General features: G+C 36.8%; 1 protein-coding gene across 1 annotated transcript in view; it reads left to right on the plus strand.

Moving 5' to 3' along the window:
- Nucleotides 1–27,488, plus strand: part of LOC122810550 (C-type mannose receptor 2-like) — a 157,322-nt gene that overhangs the window by 45,091 nt on the left and 84,743 nt on the right. Inside the window, exons 2-3 of the mRNA XM_044082132.1 lie at nt 23,813–23,902; nt 24,001–24,360. Coding sequence (XP_043938067.1) covers nt 23,813–23,902; nt 24,001–24,360 — 450 coding nt within the window. The remainder of the gene's footprint in view (nt 1–23,812; nt 23,903–24,000; nt 24,361–27,488) is intronic.

Genomic DNA, 27,488 nt, shown 5'->3' on the forward strand with positions numbered 1-27,488 from the left:
TGTTTGAAACAAAAGGTTAATAACACAAATGTTGGCACATTACCACACATGTGCTGAGAAAGAACCCTGGTACATGCAAATTTTGAATGACATAAACCTAAATAACATTTTTTTCAGGGAGCCAAGCCCCCACCCCACACCCCACACCCCCTGCTAATTATATACACTAACTCTAAGGTCATACAATCCCCAGGAAAAAGGAATATTGCTCTACCTGGAGATTGTCGATCTAACACACTCGTCAACAATCTGCATTTCTTGACCAAATGTTGTCGATTATACAGATGTTGATCACCTAACATTTTGATCAAATGCCCAACTCCCATATAAATATATATTTTATATATATATATATATATATATATATATATATATATATATATATATACACACACACATATATATATATATATATATATACATATAATATATATATATATATATATATATATATAGAGAGAGAGAGAAAGAGAGATATGTATAGATACAGATATAGATAGTCATAGATAGTAAATTTTTTGACGAATCAAAATATATTATACTACTTTAGAATTATTACTTTTTAAATGAGCTTTTCCTACTTACATCAATCATCACTACTTATTAATATTATCTATCATGACTTAAAAGCAGAAGAGCTGCAACTAATTTTATGAATATATGTGCTTCAGAATATGTGCCTTATACTATACTTCTGCAGGGTGTACAGTGTCTGGCAAATTACTCACTTGTCAGTGCTGTTTACTGATAAACATTTTTTTTTTATTTTTTTGTTCTGTTTGTTCATAGTAAGTTAGCTGAAGCCATTAATGAATGGGCATATGAAGGCTCAATGTCAGAGGTGCCAAAGAAATTAAAAATAAAAACAATCTATAAATAAAATGTACTTCCAAATATTTAGCTTTGTACTAGATCTGTGTATAATTTGAACAATGTAGAGTCATGAAAAAGTCACCTTGTATTGTTGTAACATTCTACAAATCCTGTGACACAGGAAGAAAAAAAGATAATTTAAAAGGCAAACAACCTTTACAAAAGAATATGCCCAGCTTGTTTTGTTCTCAGCAGAACTGCAATGGCTCAGCATTACTTTTGAAAAGCTTAACCAATTGTTATCATATATATATATATATATATATATATATATATATATATATATATATATATATATATATATATATATATATATATATAATAGGGTTGCTGATGGCCAACACACTATAGGACAGTTATTGCAATTTTTGCTTGCCTTAACCATGGCCCCTCCACCAACTGAGATGCAAGACATGCAGATGCCAGTGACAGGAGCAGAAATGTGACCAGATGTGTTGTACTGTGGACATGGCTCCTCAATGTTTGTGCTGTTTGATTGCTGATGATACCCCAGTGTCCATCAGGGTCTGCCAGGCAAACGTTGTCTAAATCTTAGGTTAATAATGTGGGTAGAAAATTAATATCAAGTTATTTTAAATGAACACTTTTTTCTTCATTTTAGTAGAAGAGGTACCTTTAAGTGACATCATTGTCTAATTTGTAGAATTTTGGCTTCTCAAGAAGTTTAAAACACAAACGGACATACTTTAAATACACTAAGTTGTTTTGATTGCACTTCTAGTGTAGTTGCCTATGCCATAATGCAACTTGCTCTATAGTTAAAAAAAACTGTCACAATATTAAAGACAACAATACAATAAAGCAAGAGATTACATAAACAAAAAATATCTAGAAAGTGTTGTAGTGTATTCTGTGTTTGAAAGCCCATGGCTTTCTTTAGATGTTTTCTTTTATTTATTTATTTATTGGTTTATTCATTTATTTTGTTGTCCATCGGATCATCCCAACAACTCCTCTTCCAGCATCCAGCTTTCCCATTCATTCCACCACTGGGAAGGCAACCCCCTAACCCACTTAGTTTTCAGTGGAGGTGAGAGTCAAGTGTTAAGGACTAGGCCAGTCCACAGATCTTGTGGTCTGTGCTATCCCTACCCACAACCATGGCAGCCTTGAGAGTTCTGGTATGGCTTCATCATGTGATGCATGTGACTTCTTCTCATGTGCTACCTCCTGTTCAAGTGGCAGAGCAGTTGTAGCACTGGATTCACTTAGGTCTTAATGCTGTGGCAATTGTCAGTGTAATAAACCAAGCTGCCACCACAATGTGCAAGCCACCATTAGCTGCTCCCATTCTCCCCTGCCTAGCGTCTCCAATGTCAGCTGCCAGTAGATGAACCCAGGTCATCCATCAAAGTCTGGGTGTGTGTCACCTACCTGGGCAGGGACATGAAGCACTGGTTGGACAGAGAGGGTACGGGAGGTTAGCTTGCCAGCTAGGCTGAGATCTGGACCCTATAGCTGTGCCAGTGGGGAGTCTTATTGGGGACCTGGAGAGCAAGGGAGCGACCAGCCCTGGACTGACTGTGATCTCTGTGTGCTCTTAAGGGAAATTGCACTTTACTGTGTGTATTAGTTATCCTTTCCTCTTCTAGGAGACGACCTCCCTGGTGTTAGTGGTGAGGATTGAGGCTCCTTGATTGCTGGGCCAGGGCATGGTCATCACATATGCCAATTCTGAGATCACCATACTTTAAAGAAAATGGAATATTCTGTGAAATGGCATCTTGGACTTGGTATATACAAGTCCAGTCTTTTGGCCATTCAGTCTCTACATTTCAGGACTCGCTCTACTGGGTCAAATGGTTACCCTTTCTCTCCTTCCTGCACCATGCAACTGCTCTTCAGTGAACACTAGCAGAAGCTCTCATTCTCCTGAACCTTCCCTGAAAAATGGTGTTACTTTCATAAGAAACAAGATGGTATCTTATGAATCACAATTACAATGTTATTTCCAGTGGTATGTAGCACAACACAACATTGTGCAGTAGCACAACATGTGTACCTGTATATGTCTCCAGCATTATCTCCTGACCACAAGATATCAAGGGTGAACACTAGCAGCAAGCTCTGCTTTAAGATATGGATATGTGGCAGCAAAGTGAAGAGTTTTATAAGCATTCATGCAGCCTGAACTAATTTGCCTCTGTGCTATTCTTACTCATAAAACTTGCATTGTTCTGGACATATGCTGACATTTTGTATGCTACGTCATGCAGAGTTTGGAATCTTTTGTGTATATTTGGGTGGCAAAATTTGGAGACAAAGCAGCAATTCCTGGATCTGTACATAGCATCAAAGAAGTACACAGTACTCTGAAAATGTGTGGCAATCTAGTTTTGTCTCCCTCCTAAAAATGTACACTCTTGTACTAGAATCCACATTAGAAAATGTTAGCAATATAAAAATGTGTATTTCATGAGTTTCCTACTTGTAAATTGTACTAGCAACAAGGTAGCCTACAATATCAGGCCATCCTGTCCCTGTACATTTCTGTCATCAGTATATTGAGGGCATAACCTACCTAATCTATACAGTGGACTGTGATGATAGAAACACCAGTCTTGTGCATGTTGTCAATATTTGACTAACACAAGACAGGATTTTTGTCAGGTCAGACATTTAACAGTTCAGAGATAGCAACATTTATTGTATCAGTGCTGGTTATTAATGCTAGGAGCAATAGTGTTAATTTTGTTTTTAATGTGTTACATTCCCACAAGATTGATAATGGCTAGAAACCAGTTCTTTCAGGATATAATTTCCTTTTCCTCTGTCGAAACCTGGCTCTCTGATAACCAACTCATATTAGATCCAAAAAAAAAAAAACAAACTCCTCCTCTTCCTCCCTAAAACACTTGCCCAGCACAAAGCCTCATTCTCTATATCCTCTCTCAACAACACCATTATTAACCCTGAATCCCATACTAAACTACTTGGAATTATCATTGACGATGAATTAAAATTTGATATTCATATTCAACAAAGTATAAAAAAGACACATAAGAAACTTGGACTTCTCTTTCATAATCAAAAATGTTTTGCCACCCTCCTCCAAACTCTCCCTCGTTCTGGCCCTACTCCTACCCTGCCTTCTTTATGCTGCCCATGTCCTTACTCATGTTCAAGCATCTCTTACCACTATACTAGAGCAAACTTATAACAAAATTGCCAGATTTGCAGCCAACTGTCCTTACAAATCTCACCACTGTCTTGCCCTTAAGTCACACCAATGACCAGAATTCTCAAACAGCTACTTATACCCAAGCTACATATTGCACATTATACCCCATATGAATCCTCATCCTGTCCCTCCATCTCCAGTTTAGTCTCCTTCTATACTCTCCCTTGTCACCTCCGTACTGCCAGTAAACACCTCCTTCAGTTATACAAACCCAACAAAAACATTTGTAAGACCCTTTACAAATACTCTGTAGCCCATGTTTAGAACTCACTCCCTCTCAACATAAGAAGCATTCAGCATAAATACCTGTTTAAGAAAGAACTTAAACTTTTTCTCCTGAAGACCTGTTCATGCCTTTGTCAACCCTCCACTTGAACTAGTCTCCACTCTTCTCATCTTTTCTGCTTTTCCTTATCAGCTCTTTTTTCTCATTGTACTTGCCCTAGCAAACTGTATTCATACTGTACTCCTAGCAAACTGGATTCATACTGTATTCATAGCAAACTGGATTCATACTGTACTCCTTAGTGCAATATTCTCTAAACCTTTTGTTATTTGGCCTATGCTATATACTGTTCAGAAAATTTTAGAAATTGTAAGTGTTAACTGTTATTTTGCCTATGCATTGTACTGCTTTGCAGAAATTTTTGACTTGTACTATATTTTTATGACCCTTGTATTATTTCTGGAGCTTTTCTCCCCAGGTCTCCACTGAAAATGGGCCCCTGGCTCAGTTGGACTAACCTGGTTAACAAATGTCAATAAATAAATAAATAAATAAATGACTTACTGTAATAGGCATTCTTACAAAAAATCAGGTGGAGTTATTATGATAAGGACTAAAGATTGTTAGGAGACATAATTATTACACATTCAGTGATAACTCCAATACTGTAGATTGCATAACTGTGACAATAAAGACATCTCTGGAACATATAACAATTGTTGAAGTGTATAGACCACCAAAGTCAAGGGCTAACGACACAGAGGAATGCATACATTTCTCAAATGAAACGCATGAAGGAAAAATAATAGTAATAAGGGACTTAAATTTATCAGAAACAAACTGTAATAATATTGATTCAAAAGATTCAAAAAACATCAGTAAGGAAATTATTTACAATGCATGATCAGGAACAACAATTGCTGGAGATTGTACAAAATCCTACCAGAGGAATAGAATGTACTAGACATTGACTGTGTTCCTAAGGAAGTAACTGATACTTCATGTCAACTTTTACCACTGTGCATAGCAGTAATCACGGCATTATAAAGATTAAATTATTGCTAAATAATTCTGCCAAACTGAAATATAAACCAATGCACAGAAGATTAATAACAGACTATATGAAAGCAAAACAGTCACTATGTAAAATTAATTTGAGTGATTCATTCAGTGGGAAAACTACAGAAGGAGTGTAGCATATTTTGAAAGGGAAATTGTTAGAATGCAAAAAATAAACAATAAAAAAGTGGCTAATATCTGGATCTAGGCATACAAGGCCAGAAGAATAAATGTCCATAAAAAACAAGCTAATTAAGATCGATCCATCCATCCACAACCCCTTTTCCAATTTTTGCACATGGGGTTGGGGTGTCAATTCAACAATCATAGCCATCTAGAGCCAATCATTTTACAGATAAGATGTGATAGGAGTGCAGACATGCAAGTTAATAAACTGTGTATAGATTGTAAAACTTATTCTCAAACCCAACAGATTATAGAAATATTTACAAAATCTTAAATAAAACAGTTTGGCTCCACAAAGAGTGGTAATACATTGTCCTAGTCACATCCAAATAACTTCAAATACTGAAATTAGATTAGATTATATGTAAAACGAATTACACAAACTGAACTCAAAGCACACATAGGAGAGAGAACTGGTAATAATCAGCTGAGGTCACTTCAGCATGAACTTACAGGTCCATATTTGAAATAGAAACTGAGGTTATGAAGTAGCTGCAAAGTGAAGGATTCAGTGTAGAAAATCTAACTCAGAAAGCACCACAGGAGGATAGAGCAACAGACATCCAAATTAAGGAGAAAACAGTGGAACAGGAAGCAACTGGGCAGTTGCCATACAAAGATATTTTGGAGCCTTACACAGGAAACCAGTATAAATGTTCACTTGAAGCTGGGCAGCAAGGGAAGGAACAGGAAACTGTAGCTACTCTGACTCAATTAATGTTGAGGAGTGATAGGCCAGTGAGTTTTCATATGACAGAGCAAATGATGACACAGGATGAACTTGAAGAGAATGTGCCACAGGAAGATGTTATAGAACTCTCTACAGAATGCTCACAGGAAACGCAGAACATAATTTTGCCCTTAGTTTACAAGAAATGAACAAAGAGAAGAGCCACTTGATTTAATAGATAGATAGATAGATAGATAGATAGATAGATAGATAGATAGACATATTAAGATCAATGAAAGAAATAGACTAAAGAAGGTCAATAAAACCCAAAAAGTTAAAAGTTTGATAAAACAAATGGACACAGTAATTAGGACTGTCCATAGAGATCCATGCAACATGACAAAAGTAAACAGGATATATTATTGTGCAGCTAAATTAATAACAGATAAAAAAACAAGAAGTGCAAGTGATCCACACAGCAACACGAAATTGTAGTTAAGCACTTTCAATCACTTTTATTCTGTGACCTTCTTCAGAAAATACTTTTTCATTGTAAGTTCTTCCTTTTATATTCATCAACAGGAAATGACATTTCTGTGACGTAATTATTGTATATATTACCCATATTTTTTTAAAAAAAATTTTTGAACAAAACATATACATGTTATTTAAATAAGTATTTTCTGAAGAAGGTCACAGAATAAAAGTGATTGAAAGCGCTTAACTACAATTTCGTGTTGCTGTGTGGATTACTTGCACTTCTTGTTTTTTGGTTTTAAAGTGTATCATTCGTGGTGCAGTTTCAGTTAATAACAGATAAAATTCTACCACAAGAACACAGGGCAGTGAAGGAAAGGAAGAGGAGAAATGGAATACTGTCATGGAAGTACCGAACATTGAAAACTATAAAGGAATTAAGACAAGAAGTGTCACTGCTAGAAGAGTATAGGAGAGGGGAACAGTTCAACAAAAATACTCAGAAAGATAGATGTGATAAAAGCAATGCACAGTATTATAATGGATCATGATCTATCTTGCACAATTACAAATAAACTAAAAATCTCAGCAGAAGCAGAAAAAAAATAGAAGACACACAGATAAACATAAAGGAAAAATACAAAATAAGCAAGTTATTGATGACCCTAAAGAGTTTTATAAAGAATTCAGAAACAAGGTAAAAGGAATTGAAAGGCTACCCAAAAAAGAAAAAATAAATATATTTTGGAGAAATATCTATGAAGATTCTGTGGAACATAACAAAGATGCTAAATGGATAGAAGAAGTCAAAGAAAGAATAAGAAGTTCAAAGATAAAGGATATGAAATGGGATGAAGTAATGGCCAGAGAGATTGAGACAAAGTTAAGAAAAGCCCTCAACTGGAAAACTCCAGGCCCAGATGCAGTACCTAACTTCCGGCTAAAAGTATTAACATCTTTGCATGAAGATTTAGCAATGAGTAAGAACTATTTATATGTGCACTCCAAACAGACACCCACCTGACTAATAACAGGATAAACAATGCTCCTACTTAAGAGTGAACATACAAGTTATCCTAAAAATTACAGACCAAAAACTTGTCTTCCAACGACATATAAACTATACACTGGAATTGATATCAACATAGTTTATAGTCATTTAGAAGAAAATTCAATCATGGCAATAGAACAAAAGGGTAATAAAAGAAAGTTATATGGAGCAAAAGATCATCTGTTGCTAAATAAAGTCATAATGGAGAACCATTAAAAGGGAAAAAATCTAAGTATAGCATGGATTGACTACAGAAAAAGCATTTGATAGTATCCCACATTCATGGATAAAAGAGTGTTTAAAAATGTATAAGATACACCCTATACTGATCGACTACATTACAGTGACCATGAAACAGTGGCAGACCACTTTGCAATTAAGCCATGATAAAAAACAAATTATTATCCCAAGGATAAAAATTCAAAGGGGGATATTCCAGCATGACTCCCTGTCACCAGCCATACCTCTCAACTGTACAGATGTTTGCAGAATGTCCTTATTTGTACCTCATATTTTTGGTCTGTTCCTCTTAAAATTTGTGGTTTTCTGGCAAATCATTGAACACTGAAGTCGTTAAATATTACTAAATAATGACAGACATTTGCATTTCAGACTTTATATACTTCAGATAATACACAATAATGCAAAATCTGTTATTCTATCAATTTTCTAAGTTTATAGGAGCAATATTTAAATTCTGTCCCTATTTTTGGGCCTTTCTGCCCCTATTCTTTTTGGCTTTGTCCAGATTTCTTGCACTGAGAGATTGAGAGGTATGGTCACCACTGTTATTCTGTCTTGCCCTTAACCATTTAAGCTATCTACTTAACAAATTAACAAAGTAGGACATGGCTAAAATTTGGCTCTTAGAACACAACAAACTATAATGACCTCTAATCTTCTCTTTGTCAATGATTTAAAACTGTATAGCTCATCAGATCAGGAACTGAAGGCACAACTGCAAGCTGTCAAAACTTTTACAGATGGTATAAGAATGTCATTTGGTCTTGATAAATGGGCAAAAGCAACGTTTAAAGTAGGAAAACTGCAGCATCAAGAAAACATCAGTATGGAACAGGAATGTGATGTAAAAGAACATGAGTAAGAAGGAGTGTATAAATATTTGGGAAATGATGAAGGATCAGCAATAAAACATGAACAAATGTGAACAAAACTTAGTAAGGAATATTTTAGAAGACTTAAATTAATCATGAAAACAGCATTGACATCTTGGAACAAATGCAAGCTATAACCCAATTTGCTCTTCCTGTCCTAACTTACAGTTTTGGAGTGATTGACTGGCCCCAAAACATGTTGGATAGATTAGATAGGAAAACAAGAAGGATGCTTCATGCTCACCAAATGATTTATAAAAATCAGTGCATACCAAGATTATATATTCCCCATTCGAAGGAGGTATGGGCCTCCTTGAATTTGATTACATGTATAGATCTGCAATTGTGGGACTGCACACATATCTGCTGACCTCACAAGATCCAAATGTAGTGAACATTTTGAAACATGAGGAGAATAAATCTAAGATAACTTCCCTGATTAGACTAGCAGAAGCATATCAGCATCAAGCAGAAATGTAAATCAAACCAGAAGTAGATAAAAATCAGGCAGCAACTGAATGTGCCAAAAAACAAAAGAAAAAATATGAGGTGAAGGATCAGAGGAGAAGGCAAGGAATGTGGAAAAATGCATATATATATAGTTGCAAGTATAGAAAACTTCTGGAAGAAGTTCATGTTGATCAGGATCAAACACAGGAATGGTTAAGGAGAGGCAAATTCAACCCAAAAAATGAAAGGTTAATATTGGTGGCCCAAGAAAGTGGGCTATGTACACATTGGTTTACAAAGTCCATTGAACACGTGGGAAAAACAGACAAATGTAGGTTTTGTAAAACAGAATTGGAAACAGCTGCTGGTTGTGACATAGAAATGGCAGAAGTATTGTATACTGAAAGGCACAATAATGTAGCACGACTGTTGAGTGGGGGATTGTGCAAACATTATGGTATTGAAGTGACTGAGAAACACTGGAAACATGAACCACAAAGCATCATAGAAAATGATGAAGTCTACATCACACGGGATCACCCATTACCTATAATTCTTAAGACAGATGGGAGAAAAATGGATATTGTGGTCCATGAAAAGAAGACAAAAGTAGCATTGATCATTGAAATTGCTACACCCAGTTACTACAGTCCTGCATACAGAGAGACACAAAGTCATAAAATATCAGGATTTACAGGCAGAAACAAGAGCAATGTGGAAGAAAGATACCCAGACATTTCCAATAGTAGTAGGAGCAATGGGTGTTTTAAAAAACAATCTACAATCATATTTAGATATGTTACCAATACATGTAACTGTAAGAACTGCAGAAGGAGTCATTACTGGTCACATTGCAGGTGCTGCAAAGAGCAGTTTTGGCTGACATAAAAGATTGAAACAACACTAATTTCATGAACTTTAATTGTACTTTGACTTAGGAAAGGGGTCCATTCTCATCACGGTATTAGAAACCCAAAAGATTTGGAGAAATTAAAAAAGAGAGACACCATTGCATCTGTCAGTCACTAGGCCATTTAAGTATGGGGAGATTCCTCAAGATTTGAGATACACAAGTTCAACCCATCTGTACCTCTGTGAATCTTTGAGGTTATCAAACAGTAGTAGAGAATGATTAGACAGCTTATATAGAAGATTAGAGATTGGGGTCCAGATGGAGAGCTGGGGGGGGTCCGGATGGAGAAATGAAAAGTCAGCAAGCAAAGGAGAGTAGCAGTGGTGAAATTGAATTCATTCTCAAGTCTTGGTGAGTACCTTCATGAGGTGGACCCTGTTTTTCACAAAATATCACCAAGGTGACACTGATATATAGATTGTATTTATATAGAATACATCATGGACAGAAGTAAATCAAAAATAAAAAAGATAGCTGGGTGCACAAGACCCAGGATAAAAAAGTTCCCAATCATGGTAGGCACACTGGTGCCAGGACTGAAAAAAATGACAGTGTAGAATCTTCAAAATACGGAAACATTCCTACAATGGGGCCAGGCCAGGCTCAGGGGGAGGATAGCACCCCTGTTGTAGAAGGAAGTAGCAGTCAACAAAAACAGCAAAAATCGATTGACCAAAGAAGAGCCATAAAGACTACAGAGTGGACTATTGAGGATAAGAAAGGAATTATGTATTGTTACTATAACTCAAACAGCCCAGAATTTCCAGACTCAAGATATACAAAATGATTAAGAGAGAAATTAGAGGAAAGAAAAATACTTCTACAGGAAAAACTGTTACGAGCTTCAAATAAAAATTTGCTTTCATTAATACAACAGACTTTCGAAAAACAGTATATAGATCAAGTAACTTTGATCTCTTTAGAAAAAGAAGCCTCTGAGTAAGTGAGAAAATATAAACAACAAAATATAGAGATATTTGAAAAATGTAAAAAAGAAATATCGACATGGGAAAGAAAGAGAGATTTGATATGGTACAATATTTATGCAAAAGAGAAAGCCAAGTTAACTAATATGGAGAAGGCAGTCTCAAAGATATTCGAAGAAAAATACAGGCAAAGGCATTCAGATATGGAAAATTTCACAACAAAAAGAGTAAAAGCACAAAAATTCAATGTAGAAAAGATGATTAGTAAAGCAGAAGTTCATAGTTTCATAGGTTCATAGATTAGTACTAAGCTAACTGCCCTTGCGAGCCATTTTAAGCCTAGCCAATTATCCCTTGTGAGACTCCAACCCTGCACCTTGTGTTTGTAAGGCAAACACCTTAACCATTAGGCCACCCTCCCAACCCCCTAAAAGTCTACAATTATATGACACAGTTTGTCTTTTCAGCTTTTCCTGGTAAGGGGTTGCCACAACAGAACTCCGATCCGCTAATGATTGGCAGTAGATTTTTATGATGCCGAGTTGCCAGCCTGACGCCCAACCTTCAGTGAAGGCACGCCCATTCACACATGTCTTTTGGAGGCCACTCGACTGTGGGGAGGAAATGCAGACTCCACACAGAAGGCACTCCCCAAGCCTCGAACTGGAAAACCTGAGGCCCAGATGCAGTACCTAAATTTTGGTTTAAAGTATTAACTTCTTTGCACGAGGTTTCGCCATGAGTAAGAATTATTTATATGCACACCCCAAACATACACCGCACTGATTAACAACAAGAAAAACAATGCTCTTACTTAAGAGTGAACCTGCAAGCTACCCTAAAAATTATAGACCAATAACTTGTCTTCCAACGATGTACAAAATATACGCGGGAATTGACGCCAACAGAGTTTATAGTCATTTAGAAGAAAACTCAATTATGGAAGTAGAAAAAAAGAGCAATAAAAGAAAATCATATGGAAAACAGGACCAGTTGTTGTTAAACAAGTTTATAGTGGAGAATTGTAAGAAGGGGAAGAACCTAAGTATGGCATGGACTGACTACAAAAAAGCATTTGATAGTATCCCACATTCATGGATAAAAGAGTGCTTAAAAATGTATAAGATACACCCTACACTGATTGTCTACATTACAGTAACCATGAAACAGTGGCAGACCACTTTGCAATTAAGCCATGATAAAGAACAGATTATTATCCCAGGGATAAAAATTCAAAGGGGGATATTCCAGGGTTACTCTCTGTCACCCTTGCTATTCTGCCTTGCCATTAATCCATTAAGCTGTTTACTTAACCGATTAGGCCATAGCTATAATCTGGCTTCTAGAAAACAACAAAGTTCAATGACTTCTCATCTTCTCTTTGTCGATGATTTAAAATTTTATAGCTCATCAGATGAAGAACTGAAAGCACAGCTGCAGGTTGACAAAACTTTTTCAGATGATATTTGAATGTCATTTGGTCTTGATAAATGTGCAAAAGCAACCTTTAAAAAAGGAAAATTGCAACACCAGGAAAACATCAGTTTGGGACAAGAATGTGATATAAAAGAACTTGAGCAAGAGGGGGTGTATAAATATTTGGGAACCGATGAAGGATCAGCAATAAAACATGAACAGATGCGAATAAAGCTTAGTAAGGAGTACTTTAGAAGACTTAAATTAATCCTGAAAACAGCATTGACACCTAGGAACAAGATCCAAACTATAAATCAATTTGCTCTTCCTGTCCTAACTTATAGTTTTGGAGTGATTAACTGGCCCCAAAAAGTGTTGGATAGATTGGATATTAAAACAAGAAGGATGCTTCATGCTAACCAGATGATTTATAAAAATCAGTGTATACCAAGATTATATATTCCCCATTCTGAAGGAGGGATGGGCCTCCTTGAAATTGATTACATGTATAGATCTGCAATCATGGGACTCCACACATATCTACTGACCTCACAAGATCCAAATGTGGTGAAAGTTTTGAAACATGAGGAGAATAAATCTAAGATGACATCTTTGCTTAATTTAACAGAAGAATATTGACATCAAGCAGGAATGGAAATCAAACCAGAAGTGGATAAAAACCAGGCAGTAACTGAATGTGCTAAAAAACAAAAGAAAGAATATAAGGTGAAGGACCAGGTGAGAAGGCAAGAAATGTGAAAAAAGCATAAATATAGTTGCAAGTATAGAAAAGTTCTGGAAGAGTCTCATGTTGATCAAGAATGAATGCAGGAATGGTTAAGGAGAGGTGAATTTACATCAAGAAATGAAAGGTTAATATTGGCAGCCCAAGACAGTGGGCTACGTACACGCTGGTTTACTAAGTCCATTGAACTTGTGGGAGAAACAGACATATGTAGGTTTTGTGGAACCAAATTGGAAACAGTCACACACCTTATTGCTGGTTGCGACTCTCTAATGGCAGAGGGACTGTATACTGAAAGGCATAATAATGTGGCGAGATTGTGCAAACATTATGGTATTGAAGTGTATGAAAAACACTGTAAACATGAGCCACAGAGAATCATAGAAAATTATGAAGTTTACATCACATGAGATCACCCAATACCAACAGTCCAAAAGATAGATGCTAGAAAACCGGATATAGTGGTCCAAGAAAAGAAGACAAAAGTAGCACTGATCATTGAAACTGCCACACTTAATGACTACAGTGTCTTGCCTACAGAGACACAAAGTCATAACATCCCTCGATCTGCAGGCAGAAACGAGAGCCATGTGAAAGAAAGATACCCAGACAGTTCCAACAGTAGTAGGAGCAACTGGTCTTATAAAAAAAGAATTTACAGTTGTATTTAGATATGTTACCAATTCATGTAACACCGTATGAACTGCAGAAGGAGTCACTACTGGGCACATTGCGGATGCTGCGAACAGCACTTTTGGCTAACATCAAAGAGTGAAACAATACTAATTTCCTGAACTTTAATTGTACTTTGACTTAGGAATGGGGTCCATTCCCGTCATGTTATTAGAAACCCAAAAGACTTGGAAAAACTATAAAGATTATATAGGAATGAGAAGTGTATTCATTGGTTTTCTGACAGAATAGCTGATGACTGGATTAGACTATTAAATTATATTAAAGGAAGCACTAGTTCAGATATTTTTAAGAACAAATTGACACATTATGGGAATTACTGTTTTGGTATATTTGCAGGCTAGAAGGGTATTATTGCCCATGCCTGAAATATTGTATGTATGGATGTATGTACACACAGCTATCTCCTCACTGTAGTGGGTAAGGCCATGTCAAAAATGTTTCCTAGTTTTTCCAAGTTGACTCCTCTTGATGGCAGCAGAGATGACAGTCTTATTCTGCGCATACGTGTTTGCCCAAATTGCATAACCCCGAGAGATGTACATATGTAGCAATGCATGGCATGTACACCTGCTGATGTAGCAATGTGTGGCATGTACACCTGCTGATATAGCAATGTGTGGCATGTACACTGTCTGTATGTATTCCCATTTCTTTCCCTACATCTATCATATGACTTATCCCCATAGCTTTCCCTGTGATGTTATTATGCTGTTAATATGTATGTCAGCCCTTTGTCTGAAATGTTAATATGATATAATTAGGTTAGTCCTTTGTAATGTTAATGATATGATATAATTAGGTTAGCCCTTTGTCTGTGATGCTAATATGATATGTCTAGGTGGACCTTTGCCTGTGATGTTAATATGACACATTTAGGTTAGCCCTTTGTCTGTGATGTTAATATGATATGACTAGGTTGTCTCTTTGTCTGTTAATTTAATATGATATGACTGGGTTACCCTTTTGTCTGTGATGTTAATATAATGCAACTAGGTCAGCCCTTTGTCTGTGATGTTAATATGATTCAGCTAGGTTAGCCCTTTGTCTATGATGTTAATATGATATGACTAGTTTAGCCTTTGTGATGTTAATATGATATAACTAGGTTGGCCCTTTGTCTGTGATGTTAATATGATATAACTAGGTTAGTCCTTTGTCTGTGATGTTACTATGATATGACTAGGTTAGCCCTTTGTCTGTGATGTCAGTATGATATGACTAATTTGGCCCTTTGTCTGTTAATTTAATATGATATAACTATGTTGGCCCTTTGTCTGTTAATTTAATATGATATAACTATGTTGGCCCATTGTCTGTGATGTTACTATGATATGACTAAGTTAGCCCGTTTTCTGTGATGTTAATATGATACAACTAGGTTAGCCCTTTGTCTGTGATGTTAATATGATATGACCAGGTTAGCCCTTTGTCTGTGCTGTCTGTATGATATAACTAGGTTGGCCCTTTGCCTGTTATGTTAATATGATATAACTAGGTTGGTCATTTGTCTGTAATATTAATATGATACATTTAGGTTAGCCCTTTGTCTGTGATGTTAATATAATATGACTAGGTTAGCCTTTGTCTGTGATGTTAATATGTTATGAATGGGTTAGTCTTTTGTATGTGATGTCCTTATGATATGACTAGTTTGGATCTTTGTCTGTGATGTTAGTATGATATACCTATGTTAGTCCTTTGTCTGTGATGTTAATATGATATAACTAGTTTGGCCCTTTTTCTGTGATGTTAACAAGCTATAACTAATTTAGCCTTTTGTCTGTAACTGTCATTCTACCAGTCCCAGTAGTATTCTGTCTAGAGCTCTGTGTCATGTGATCAATAGTGGCTACATGTCTGGAGGATGGCAGAAGCTAGAAAATGTTGGTCCAGCAAAAAATGATGACCTACTGGACTGTACCTGTTAGGAGATAAGGTGCTGGACCAACCTTCATGGGAACAAGTGTAGCAGATCCATGACATAAAAAGCATGGGGAACCATAATCACAAAGTAAAGCTGCGTCATGTTACTGACATGCTATGCCATGAAAAATGCACGTTCCTAGGCAAGTAAGAGGCAATCCATGGGGGAACCCCTGGAAATAACAGGCTGACAGAGAAAGAAGAATTTCTGGTGTCCCTCAGGGGTCAGTGGCTTTGGGATCATACCTGGGAGAATGGATACTGGCTTAATGATGGGTCCACCCCCCCAACCATTTCTATGGGTGGGTAATGCACCATGTTAGTAAAATATTCATTCAGTAGATTTCTGTACAGTTGTACTGCACACAAATACAATAGGCTGACCAAAACATATTTGTTGACTGTATGCTCTTATAGGAACATCAAGTGCCCAGTCGTGTCAGGATAGCAGAAAAGGTCAGTTGAAATTGTGATGTGCAACTTAAATAGAGTCACTATTAGCATGCATGCCAAAGGGTATGACTTTGGTACAGGTATCCCTGCTCACCCCAGAGTGTCCTTTCTTGAGAATTCATAGGTCAAACCCCTGACACAATGATGCTTGTAGAAGCTGAGCAGAACAAAAAGGTGATGTTGGTACCCATTCAAGAGTTGCTGACCATGTTGAGATGCAGTTACCTAGGTTTGGTGCTGTATATAGCTCATCTGTAACCCTGGCTACCTCCACAGATTGAAACCCCTTAACAGAAAACTGGGAACAAAAAAGTCTTTGAGAGTTGAGGACTAGCAAAAAGAAAGTCTTGTCACCTTCTATAACTGTAGCAAGCTGCTTACTACTATGATAACAGCCATCTCATACCCACACACATTAAGGCTTCATAAATTAATGCTGGTACCACACTTCCATACAGCTGTTAACTGCTAAATTTAGCTCCTAAAAGCTTGAACTTGGAACCACTACCCTCTTGCCTTGTCCAAATTATGCCTCTGCCTAAGTCAAATTCCCATAACATAGTGATACTGCATATCTCCATTTTTAGTGGGCATATGTCCACAATACACTCTTAAGATTTTAGCTAGTTGTTTACTATTTGCCTTCAGGATGTCCTGTACTCCTCAGCATTTCTATTGTAGACTTAACTTGAATGCTGTCGGGTGTTTTTGAATTCAATCCAGTTAATGTTTAGAAGATTATGGCACCAATACCATTTTATTAAACATGATCTTGACCAATTCTCTCAAGAGGTAGTTGCTAACAAACCAACTGCTACGAAACACATTTAATACCTACATTGTGGTTAAGGGACAGGGGATGAGGGTCTCCCAGTTACATCATATGGAGGGAGATTATACAAAGGGAATAGAGGCATTAAAAGGCAATTTTAGTGAAAGAGGCTATAAGGAGAATGTGAGAGGGTGGAACAATACTACTGAGGCTGAAGCCTGCACTGCCATTGCAGCTGCGACTACTGCTTGTACACAGTGGGGCAAGGATCATGCCACTGGGTCTAACTGTGATGAAGAGTAAGCTATGGGGAGTTGTTTGTCCCCATGCTGTTGTGTTAACACTGATGTCATATAACCTTGCTTACAGTCTACAGTTTGGAAAAATCGCTTATGATAGTTTGGTAATCCTAAAACTAAGGAAGAAGCTATCAGTTGTTTCAGTTTGCAGAAAGCTGATTCTGCTTCTGGTGTCCACTGTAATGAGTCCTGTGCTGCCATCGGCTTTTTGAATATCAAATTAGTCAGCGGAGCAGACTCCAAAGCATAGTTTGGTATCTAACTCTGACAAAATTTAGTAGTTCCCAGGAAGGACATCATTTCCTTCTTGGTAGTTGGTCTAGGTGCTTGTAATATTGCTGTTTTTCTGTCTTCATCTAATTTTCTGCCTTCTTTGGATATTACATATCCCAGGTATTTAACCTGTTTTTTCCAAAGTTGCAGTTTGTTTTTGTTTACCTTGTGTCCTTGAGTAGCTAAAAATTGTAATAATGCTATGGTATCCTCTCTGCATTCTTGCTGGGTGGGGGCTGCCAGCAGAATGTCGTCTACATAAAGTAAAATCTGACTACCTTTTGGTGGGATAAATCCCACCAGGTTACTTGCCATTTCTTGTGCAAATATCATTGGACTTTCACAATATCCCTGTGGTAGTCTCGTATATGTATACCGTTTCCCCTGAAATGTAAATGCAAACCAATGTTGGCTGTCTGGGTGTATCGGTATCGAGAAAAATGCATTGCTAATATCTACCACAGAAAAATACTTCTGTTGAGGTTTCAAATCATTCAATAAAGTGTGTGGATCTGGCACCGTTGGTGCCCTAGGTATATCTGCATCATTCACAGCTTGTAAATCTTGGACCATACGCCATTCCCCATTTGCTTTCCTAACAGGAAATAAGGGTGTATTACATGGTGAATCAGGAGATTCTATTAAGACCCCTTCCTTAAGTAAGGCTACTATTATAGGTTTGATTCCTATTTCTGCATCCTTTCTTAAGGGATACTGTCTTTTTTGAGGTCTAAATGCTGATTTTGGCATAATAGTAACTGCTCCTGCTGTACGAATAAGTCCTACATCTGATTTCCCTGTTGACCAGAGAGTCTCTGGTATGTCTCGTAAGGCTTTTTCCTCTTCCTCTAGTAAGAGTGCTACTCAGCTATCCTCACTTGCCTGTGAGTGCACAGCTGGGTGTGTCTGTGTTATCCAATTCAATTTCTGCTTCTGTACTCCTTGTTCAGAGAGTTCTAACTCTGTCTGTTTTTCCCACCTTGTAACTTTTTCTCCTAGGTCTGCCCACTTCAAATTTCTATCTTTAGTTAAGCTTACATGTATAACCGATTAGATTTGTAAAGTGCTAAGAATTCCTGGGGCAATGAACAGCTTACTACACTGTTTCCTTCTGTGTCCCAGGACAAATTTCATAATACTAACCTATTAGCATGGTTTCTAAACAATTCTTGCTCATATTCTTTATCAGGTCCTGGTGTGTTACAGTAATATAGAGTACAATGCAACAAATGCTGTTTATCAGTGTCAAGGGAGGGGGATTTATTGATGGCTACGTTCATCAATTCTAAGGTTACTGCCCCTGGACCAGTCGTAACTAAGTCCTGGCTGTACCAATAAAATGTTTCACCCTCCGGTCGCACTATAAAAGTATCCATTTGTCACTGTGCTTCCATACCCTGCATAGTTGGAACTACGGCTATGCCAAATATCTGCATTAAGTCTCTGCCCAAGAGATTCACTGGGCATTTTGCAGAAACAACAATTTTGCTTTTCTGGGTCATCCCTGAAACAGGGTCAGTTATCGCTATGTTGTGGGAGAGTGGCTCCCGATACAGCTGTCCATTAGCTGCTTTCACTAATATGTAGTCTAGTGATTCTGAATTTTCTGGTAGTTTGGAAGGATGTATCAGGGTCCGTGAAGCCCCTGAGTCACACAAAAATTTGACTTCCCTCCCCTCTACCAGAAGCGTAACTTCTGGTTTTGTGTCTGCTAAGTAGAGCTCTAAGCTCAATAATGCTAAGTCTAAAATTTAATTTTCTTCATCATTTATGAATTCATGTACATCCTCTATCCCTTCTGTCACATCCTCTACCCTTGCTACCACATTTGCATTTGTCTTTTCCTGTTCATTCTTATCCAGTGATTCTTGGCTATCATATAGTCATTCCTCACCCTCCTTATCTTCCGTGGTTACCTTCTTATTTAGCCTGCAATCCCTTGCCAAATGTCCCTTTTTCCCGCATTTGAAACATTCACCCCTTTTCTTTCTCTCTTCAAAGTCTTCTGATTGTTTATCAGATTGTTTGTTTCCCTGGGTATTTTTTTTACCCTTCTTCCCAGTTTGTACTACAAAGACTTCTGACCCATCTTCTACTGCAAATACTTGAGTTTTCTTTTTCTTTTTTCTATTAAAATGCCTTTTGGCATGTCTTGCATATTCAAGTAATGACTGTAATCTACTTGTACGATGATCTACCATGTGCTTTGTAATAAAGCTGCTAATGGGAGCTGTACTGCCTTTTAAGAATGCATTCTTTAGCTGTTGTTCATATGGGGAATCATGTGTTTGATCTTCAGGTACCTGCATTCCACAATGGTTATTAAAACATTCTAATAATCTGGCATATTAGCTATCAACAGTTTCACCTTCTTGTTGTATGCATTGATTAATGCAAGTCCAATCAGCCCTAGGCTTCCATTTCTCAGAGATTCGGTCTATCAGACCTTTCACTCTGTTGTCCAGTTCTGCGTTACTATGTGGGAGTGGTCTAAGCTCTGCGTCACGGGGATTCCAGTTGCCACTGATCATGTGCCAATCTGGACCTACAATTTTTCTAACTACTTTTTCTACTTCTTCTCCATTCAAATGGTAACTTAACCTTATGCCCTGTAAGTCTTCTAAGAATTTTCTAAAATTAACTTTTGGATGGGGAATTCCCTCTGTGGCTTTCCAGATGTCTTCCAGTGTCCACGGTCTATATACTAGAAGAGTTGGATCCTGTCCTGCCTGTGGATTTGGTACTTCCATGAGTGGACATATCTCTTCCTCACTCATAGCTTGTGAATTTCTATTTATTTCATATAATTCAATGTCCCCTCTCAAGTTACGTGTTCGAGACCTGGTCTTGATAGGATCCCTGACAAACGGTTTTGATGTTGCAGGAACAGCTGGGTATAGCGGAGGTGGATCAGCTTGTCCACTCACTTCATATTCCGGTAAAGGATGCGGAGGGGGGAGGGGCTGTCACTATTACCAAGTTATTATCTTCTTTATCTAAGAACATTGCTTTTGAATTTTTAATCTTTTGTTCCCTGCGATTTGCTTCCTCAAGCCACCTGTGTGCCTGAGGTACTCCTAATTGCCGTTGCTTTTTTAGCTGACCTTTCACGTCTGTTTTAAGTTGTCTAACAAGTTTAATAAGTGAAGATTTATCTAGATTACCATCAAATTTGTATTTATCAACCCATTTTGTATAATACTTAACATTATCGGCACGCTGTAATTGCATATATTTTGTGTCTTCGGTTAGGGGCGGGTCTCGGGAACTTTTCGTGCACTGATTTCCCATGTTGCCTTAGCTAAGCTAAAAATTGTTACTTAACCCTTCTTATCACGTGGTACCATGCTTTTACACCTTTTCACAGTTTATCTAGAATAACTGTCTACCTATTCTGTTTCCCTGATCTATGACAAAACAGCAATCTTTTTGTCCCTGATCTGCACATGCAAATCTCCCTGACAAAACAATACTGTAGCAAGTCCCTGATCTAAAACAGAAAAAAGGTAAATTCCTCCTTACCTGACCCTCCATGAGTTGATCCACCGGAACGTTGACTCGTCCTCCAATCCCATATCAGAAACAGTGGCTGGCCTCTTTCGAACGACAATTCAGTCAGAGGTCTTTCAAAACAGAAGAGCCGACGTGGCCACTTCTCCGTATGGGTACATGCCACCGGGCCCAATTCTGACCTAGGCCTAGAGTGAGAGGTACTTTCCGGTCCGAAGGACCAAACTGTCAAAGGAAAATATACTTTAAAAATGATCAAAACATGGTAGGTTCACGTTAAGGCACTTTAATCTTGCAGCAAGGAGACAAAAACGTGCTAATACAGAGTTTGTCTAACTAGAAACAGAAAATGCTTACATTTTTATACACTTTCTAATAAGACATTGCCTACCAAGCTGACGTAGTGAATCACAAGTTTTGTCATCATCATTTACTAATAATTGCTTTCATAAAATTCTGATGATTTATCAATTTTTTGTGAGAAACTTCCTAAGGAAAACAATGTGGCCTTGGCTACCACCGGTTAGATACATGCAATGTTACCATTCAAGGTACTATGGCTAATTCAAGCACAAAGCAAGCAGTTCATTTCTCTAACAATCCTTTGTCTACACTATCTCTAAACTTCTGCAGCTGCACATGTTCTCATACTTTGAACAGAACTGATTGTTTAAAATCATTACATTTACAGGATATAGCATTGTTTATTCATTCTCTCCTGACCTAGCAGATAACCACCTGCTTCTCAAGTACATTTCCAAAAGGCATAAACATGGATATTGCTGTGCTAGCAATTATTAGATCAGAGGGCATCTTGCAAGTTTCAGAAAACACACTGCAGTATTAAAAAGCATCTTTTCAGTCTCATATGAAACTCAACTATATATAAAACAGTGCATATAAAATAGAATGAAAAACGTGTTAACTTATTTGGTTTCTAATTAGCATTAAGCATACACACATTAATACATATTTTCCTGACAGTAAGTGAATGTTTTATTGGATGTTTCTATTTAAAATTTTTATATAAAAGAGGTATTTTATGTTTTTAGTGATAGATGGTCTGAAGAAGTCACATCAGTGTGGTGAAAGAGCTTGCCTGAATAAACTGAAGTTTTGTTCATATTTTATGGTCTTTGTGCTTCATTTTGCCATTATATTTTATTCATGTTCAATCCAGTTAATGTTTAGAAGATTATGGCACCAATACTATTTTATTAAACATGATCTTGCCCAATTCTCTAAAGAGGTAGTTGTTAATAAACCAACTGCTACGAAACACATTTAATACCTACATTAGAATTTTTTTGAATAGTATAGATATTTATTTTAACTAACAGTTCAGTGCTTTGATTTACTGTTTACAAAAGTAATGAAACAGAATTGTATACCAAATAGATATAATACCATTTTATGACACTTCTGTATGAGCTAAATCTGTTCAGCTAATTGAGCAGTGTCAAAAGTAAGTTCTGATTACCATTTTCTGTTGGGGGAATGGTTCCACATACCATCAGGCTCTTGCAAGCCTTGATGACTCTAACCCTAAACAACATAATATTCCAGCAACTTATCTGTTACATTTCTAATGCCTGATTCAGTCCGAACCTCATTTATGATTCAGACGTAATTAGTTAATCTTCAGTTACTCACATTTCTGTATCACATATGATTCTGATTTGAACAGCACACTGTCTTAGAAAATAAATTTGGTTCTTACATTTTGCAAAAGCATTTCACGTAAAGAGAACCTGACAATAACATTATAATCTGCATTAACTAGTTTGCAGAATTCAGTGGTAGAAAGGTTAGAATTTAATTATATCAGATGAAATGTATTCCACATGCCTATGCATATTAAGATGTATGTGTTTTACTCTTTAGGGCATGCCTGCACTGACCACAATGTTAGCAACTGTTGCATCACAAAATAATTTGCATCCTGTTTGCAGCTGTAGTCTTCTTGTTAACATGTTCATTAACCACTTTGTAGTGAGAAGGAGAACAATGCTGTCAACTTAAGACTGATAATTCACTGACTTCATGTCAAGGTAAGTCATTTTTTATTAATTTGTGTTGCTTTAAGTACCTAATATACAGTACAGGACTGTGTTCTGCGTGTGCGAAAGAATGCTGTTAAATTACAGAAATTAATATTCCTGAGGGCAATGACTGTATCAAACATACTGTGAAAAGTAGCAGTTTAGTGTTTCAGTTTTTATCCATTTCTGACACACCCATACAATAGCTTATTTGTAAATTATTTTCAGTTAAATCAAATACATTTTAAGCTTCCAAGAATATCTTTCATTACAGATACAAGTTGTATTGTACAATGATGTGCTAATTTGTAGATATTTGAGAAATATCCTTCCTGATTAGATTGCTGCCTAATATATGCCCTAAAAACGTGCATTTTTTTTATCTTGGGAAGTGTCAACTTTATTTTATGAAAAAAATCTATGATTTGTGAAGCATTCATTTTGTGAGCAAGCTACTGAAAGGAAAGTGTTTAAAATAATGCATGTCACCCAAGATGATAAATATTTTTTATAACAAACCTTTTTTATATTTCAGCAGGAAAAGAACAGGCACATTTTGTGCATTTTAATCTTGGATTAACCGAAGATATGCCAAGGATCAGTGCTCTCTTCTATCTGTCAGGAGGTAATTTAAATATGACTATATAAACCAGATACAGTAGTACCTTAGAAGTCAGAAAGTTTCAGGGAAATAAACAGTTTCATCTTTCTTTCTTTCTACAGCTCTCTGCTTTTGTCCATCTTTGTTATATCGGTATTATGTTTTAGTGACAGAAAACCGGGACTGGCTGCAAGCTCAGGAGTATTGTCAAAGCCATTACACAGACCTAGTGGCAATTGGCAGTCAGAAGCAGATGGACCTTATTAATGATCTAATTCAAAAAACAAATACTCCTGGTGTATGGATTGGTTTATATCGCAACGCCAGTACTTACCTTTGGCAATGGTCAAATGGAGATCAGTTCATGTACTCACGATGGCTTGATAGACAACCTGGGCAACACAGAGACATGTGCACTGCTATGTCATCAAACTGGAGTGATGCCTTCTGTAGCAATGCATATTATTTTGTCTGCTTTCAAGGTAAGGATTCAACAAACCCCATCAACCCTGTTAAGTACTAGACATTTTCTAATGGTGTATCAGTAAACACAAGGTAGCTATCAAATAACAAATGTTATTTCAAAAAAGAGGTTGAGATATTGCATTACTTTAATAAGATGGCAACTACTCTTTTCTAAGAAATTATTTGCTTTTCTATGTATTTATTAAACTGAATTTTACTAACAGAAGTGTTAGCTGTGATATGAGGCTTCCCTACACATGCTCAAGGTGAAATTTCTCCAGCATCAGTAGCCTGCAGAAAAAAAAAGACAAACTTCACAATGTCGAATGCTTTTTCCCATAGGAAATCATTGCTGGTGTGATTTTTAATTGTGCAGCAGCAAAGATTTGCTTCTTTAGGGAGATTTCTCCCTTCTTTGAGTTGTTGCAACTGTGGAGTTGGTATATATAAGCCTGAGGGGTGTGGGGGGTGATACCCCTGCAAAAAAACAAGAAACGGGGGTTTCACCCTTTTGGATTTGGGCATTTGTTTTGTTCTTTTGGAAGGTCAACTTTTAGGAAGTCAGCTTTTTACAGTCAAATTATGAGCAATGCTTCCTTAGACATATTCTTAACTTGTTTCCATTCCGGCAGGAGTACCATCTCTAAGCTGTTAATTCCTCTTAGGAGATAAAAGAAAATACAAGAAAGGTCATTAAATGACTCCATCTGAAGTTACATATTAATCATTTAACAGCACCAATGTCTACATAAGATTTCTGTAGTGTCAGTCTGTCATTCCTAATGATCAAAGTCCTTATTGTTCCTCATCCACCAGCAGTATGACAGTAATACTACACAGGATACACCCCAGGTTATATTGCATTATGTATGGCATTTAAACATATAGTTTCACTTAATTATGCCTGTAACTATCACATGTGCCTGATGTGACATTAGACATAGTTGAGGTTAGTGTTGCCACAGACTTTCAGCACTCACACTGAGCAATCTTGTATGAGGCAGGCTTTCCAATACAAGTTGGATCTCTGAATCCCGCCCAAACTCATCTGCATGCACGCATCTTTTTGCAAACATTATTAATGGTAGTCTGATTATTCAAAACACTTGCTATGAAGTTATCAATGTGAGGGAATGCCAAAACATGACCTCTGTTGATTATACCAAACATGAATTGTACAAACAATTGAGATTTAGGGAATCATGTAAATGTCACATTCTCTGTGCATCTTAACCTCTGAATGAGCTGTATCTGCTAGTTGTAGCCTACTGTCAGAATAAAGTAGTAGCCATACTGGACAAAAAGGAAACAGAATCAAATGCCAAACTACTTATTTCATTTTATTGTGTTACAAAAGGCAAAGTATCTCAAGTCTGGTATTTTATTCCTTCATGGAGTTACACTCTGTTTTGTTAGAAAATAAGAGTGTAATCATTTAAATTTCTCTAGTCGTGAAATATGTGTGTGTTGAATATCAAAACACATCACATAAATACTGACAAATGTCTCTAATTTCCTGTTTATTTGTTATACCATCTAAACCTAAATTGCTTGTTACACTAAAAGATACATGTAAACAGTATTTTATAATAATACACACAAACACAGACACAGACACACACACACACACACACACACACACACACACACACACACACACACACACACATATATATATATGTACTTCAAATGAGCGAAGGACACAATATCAAATCTCAAATCATTGAGACAAGTTTGCCAAAACTGGAAAACATCGAAACCAACTCTCCGGTTATCCCTAACCAATCTAAATATTAAAAATATAGCAAAACATCAACATAAACTTTCCAGTAACCAAAACTAAAAAATAACTCACCCTACACTGCACATTCAACATCCAGTACTAACTTTACCCATAATGCCAAACCACCTTAATGGAACAAAACTTCAATAAATAATTTAAACTCAATAATAACTATATAACACCATATTTGCAGGGGGTGCATACTCCCCAGTACCCCCCATGTGGTGGGGCTCTGCTCACCACACCCCCATAAATTAAATATACCAACTCCAAGATTGCACTACCACAAAGAAAAAGGCACATTTACAAGTATGTTAAGACTGCTGCTACTGACTTCACATCAGTAACCTCTATTCAATCTTCTGAGGTTCAATGTTGTGTACTTTCAATGTTTTGCAGTTTTGGCAAACTCGTCTCGATGATTTGGGATTTGATATTGTGAGCTTTCACTCATTTGAAGTAGACCCATCTATATATGAGTGTCACGTGTCACCTAGATGCAATGTTATCCTTAATCATCATTGACTTCCATTCATTAATAACATGCTTAAACATAGATCCTAGAGAGGAACAAGTGATATTCTTCCATTCTCTGTGACTCTATAGAACAGGAAGGAGTCAATGCATCTTGTTGAAGCAGGTATCAGTGAAAGCGCTACTTGACAATACAGCAGAAACTCATATATATATGTGTATATATATATATATATATATATATATATATATATATATATATATAGATAGATAGATAGATAGAGAGCTATAGACAGCACTGAAGGAGCTGTTTTAGCAAAAAACAGGTCTGTTGTACCTATTTATGGACAAGATTTAAAGTCCCTACACTAAATAAAATTTCTGGTACTGGAGATCTTTTTATCCCCACCCTGCAACCCCATACACCCCATTGCTAATTATATATACCAAATCTGAGACCGCTCAACAGTGGGGAAAAGGCAAGCTCACCAATCTGCACTCTTCATGGTCTTCCACAGAAAGAGAGCTAGCAATGTTCAGTCAGGTAATTTTTAATCATCTGTGCTGATATTGTCCATCACCTAAATAACACACACACACACACACACACACACACATACGGGCACATGGACATGCACGCATGCACACACACAAACTTATATATATATATATATATATATATATATATATATATATATATATATATATATATATATATATATATACAGTGTGTGTGTGTGTGTGTGTGTGTGTGTGTGTGTGTGTGTGCGGATTCACTTCAGAAGCTTGAAATACTGAAATATCGAATTTCAGTATTTCAAGCCTAAAAAGTTGAATACACAAAACCACGAAAACTCAAAACCGTGAAATTCAAAATCTCACACACCA

Source organism: Protopterus annectens, chromosome 9.part0 (genome assembly GCF_019279795.1).
Source record: "Protopterus annectens isolate FY-2018-M chromosome 9.part0, PAN1.0, whole genome shotgun sequence".
NCBI classification, from domain to species: domain Eukaryota; kingdom Metazoa; phylum Chordata; order Ceratodontiformes; family Protopteridae; genus Protopterus; species Protopterus annectens.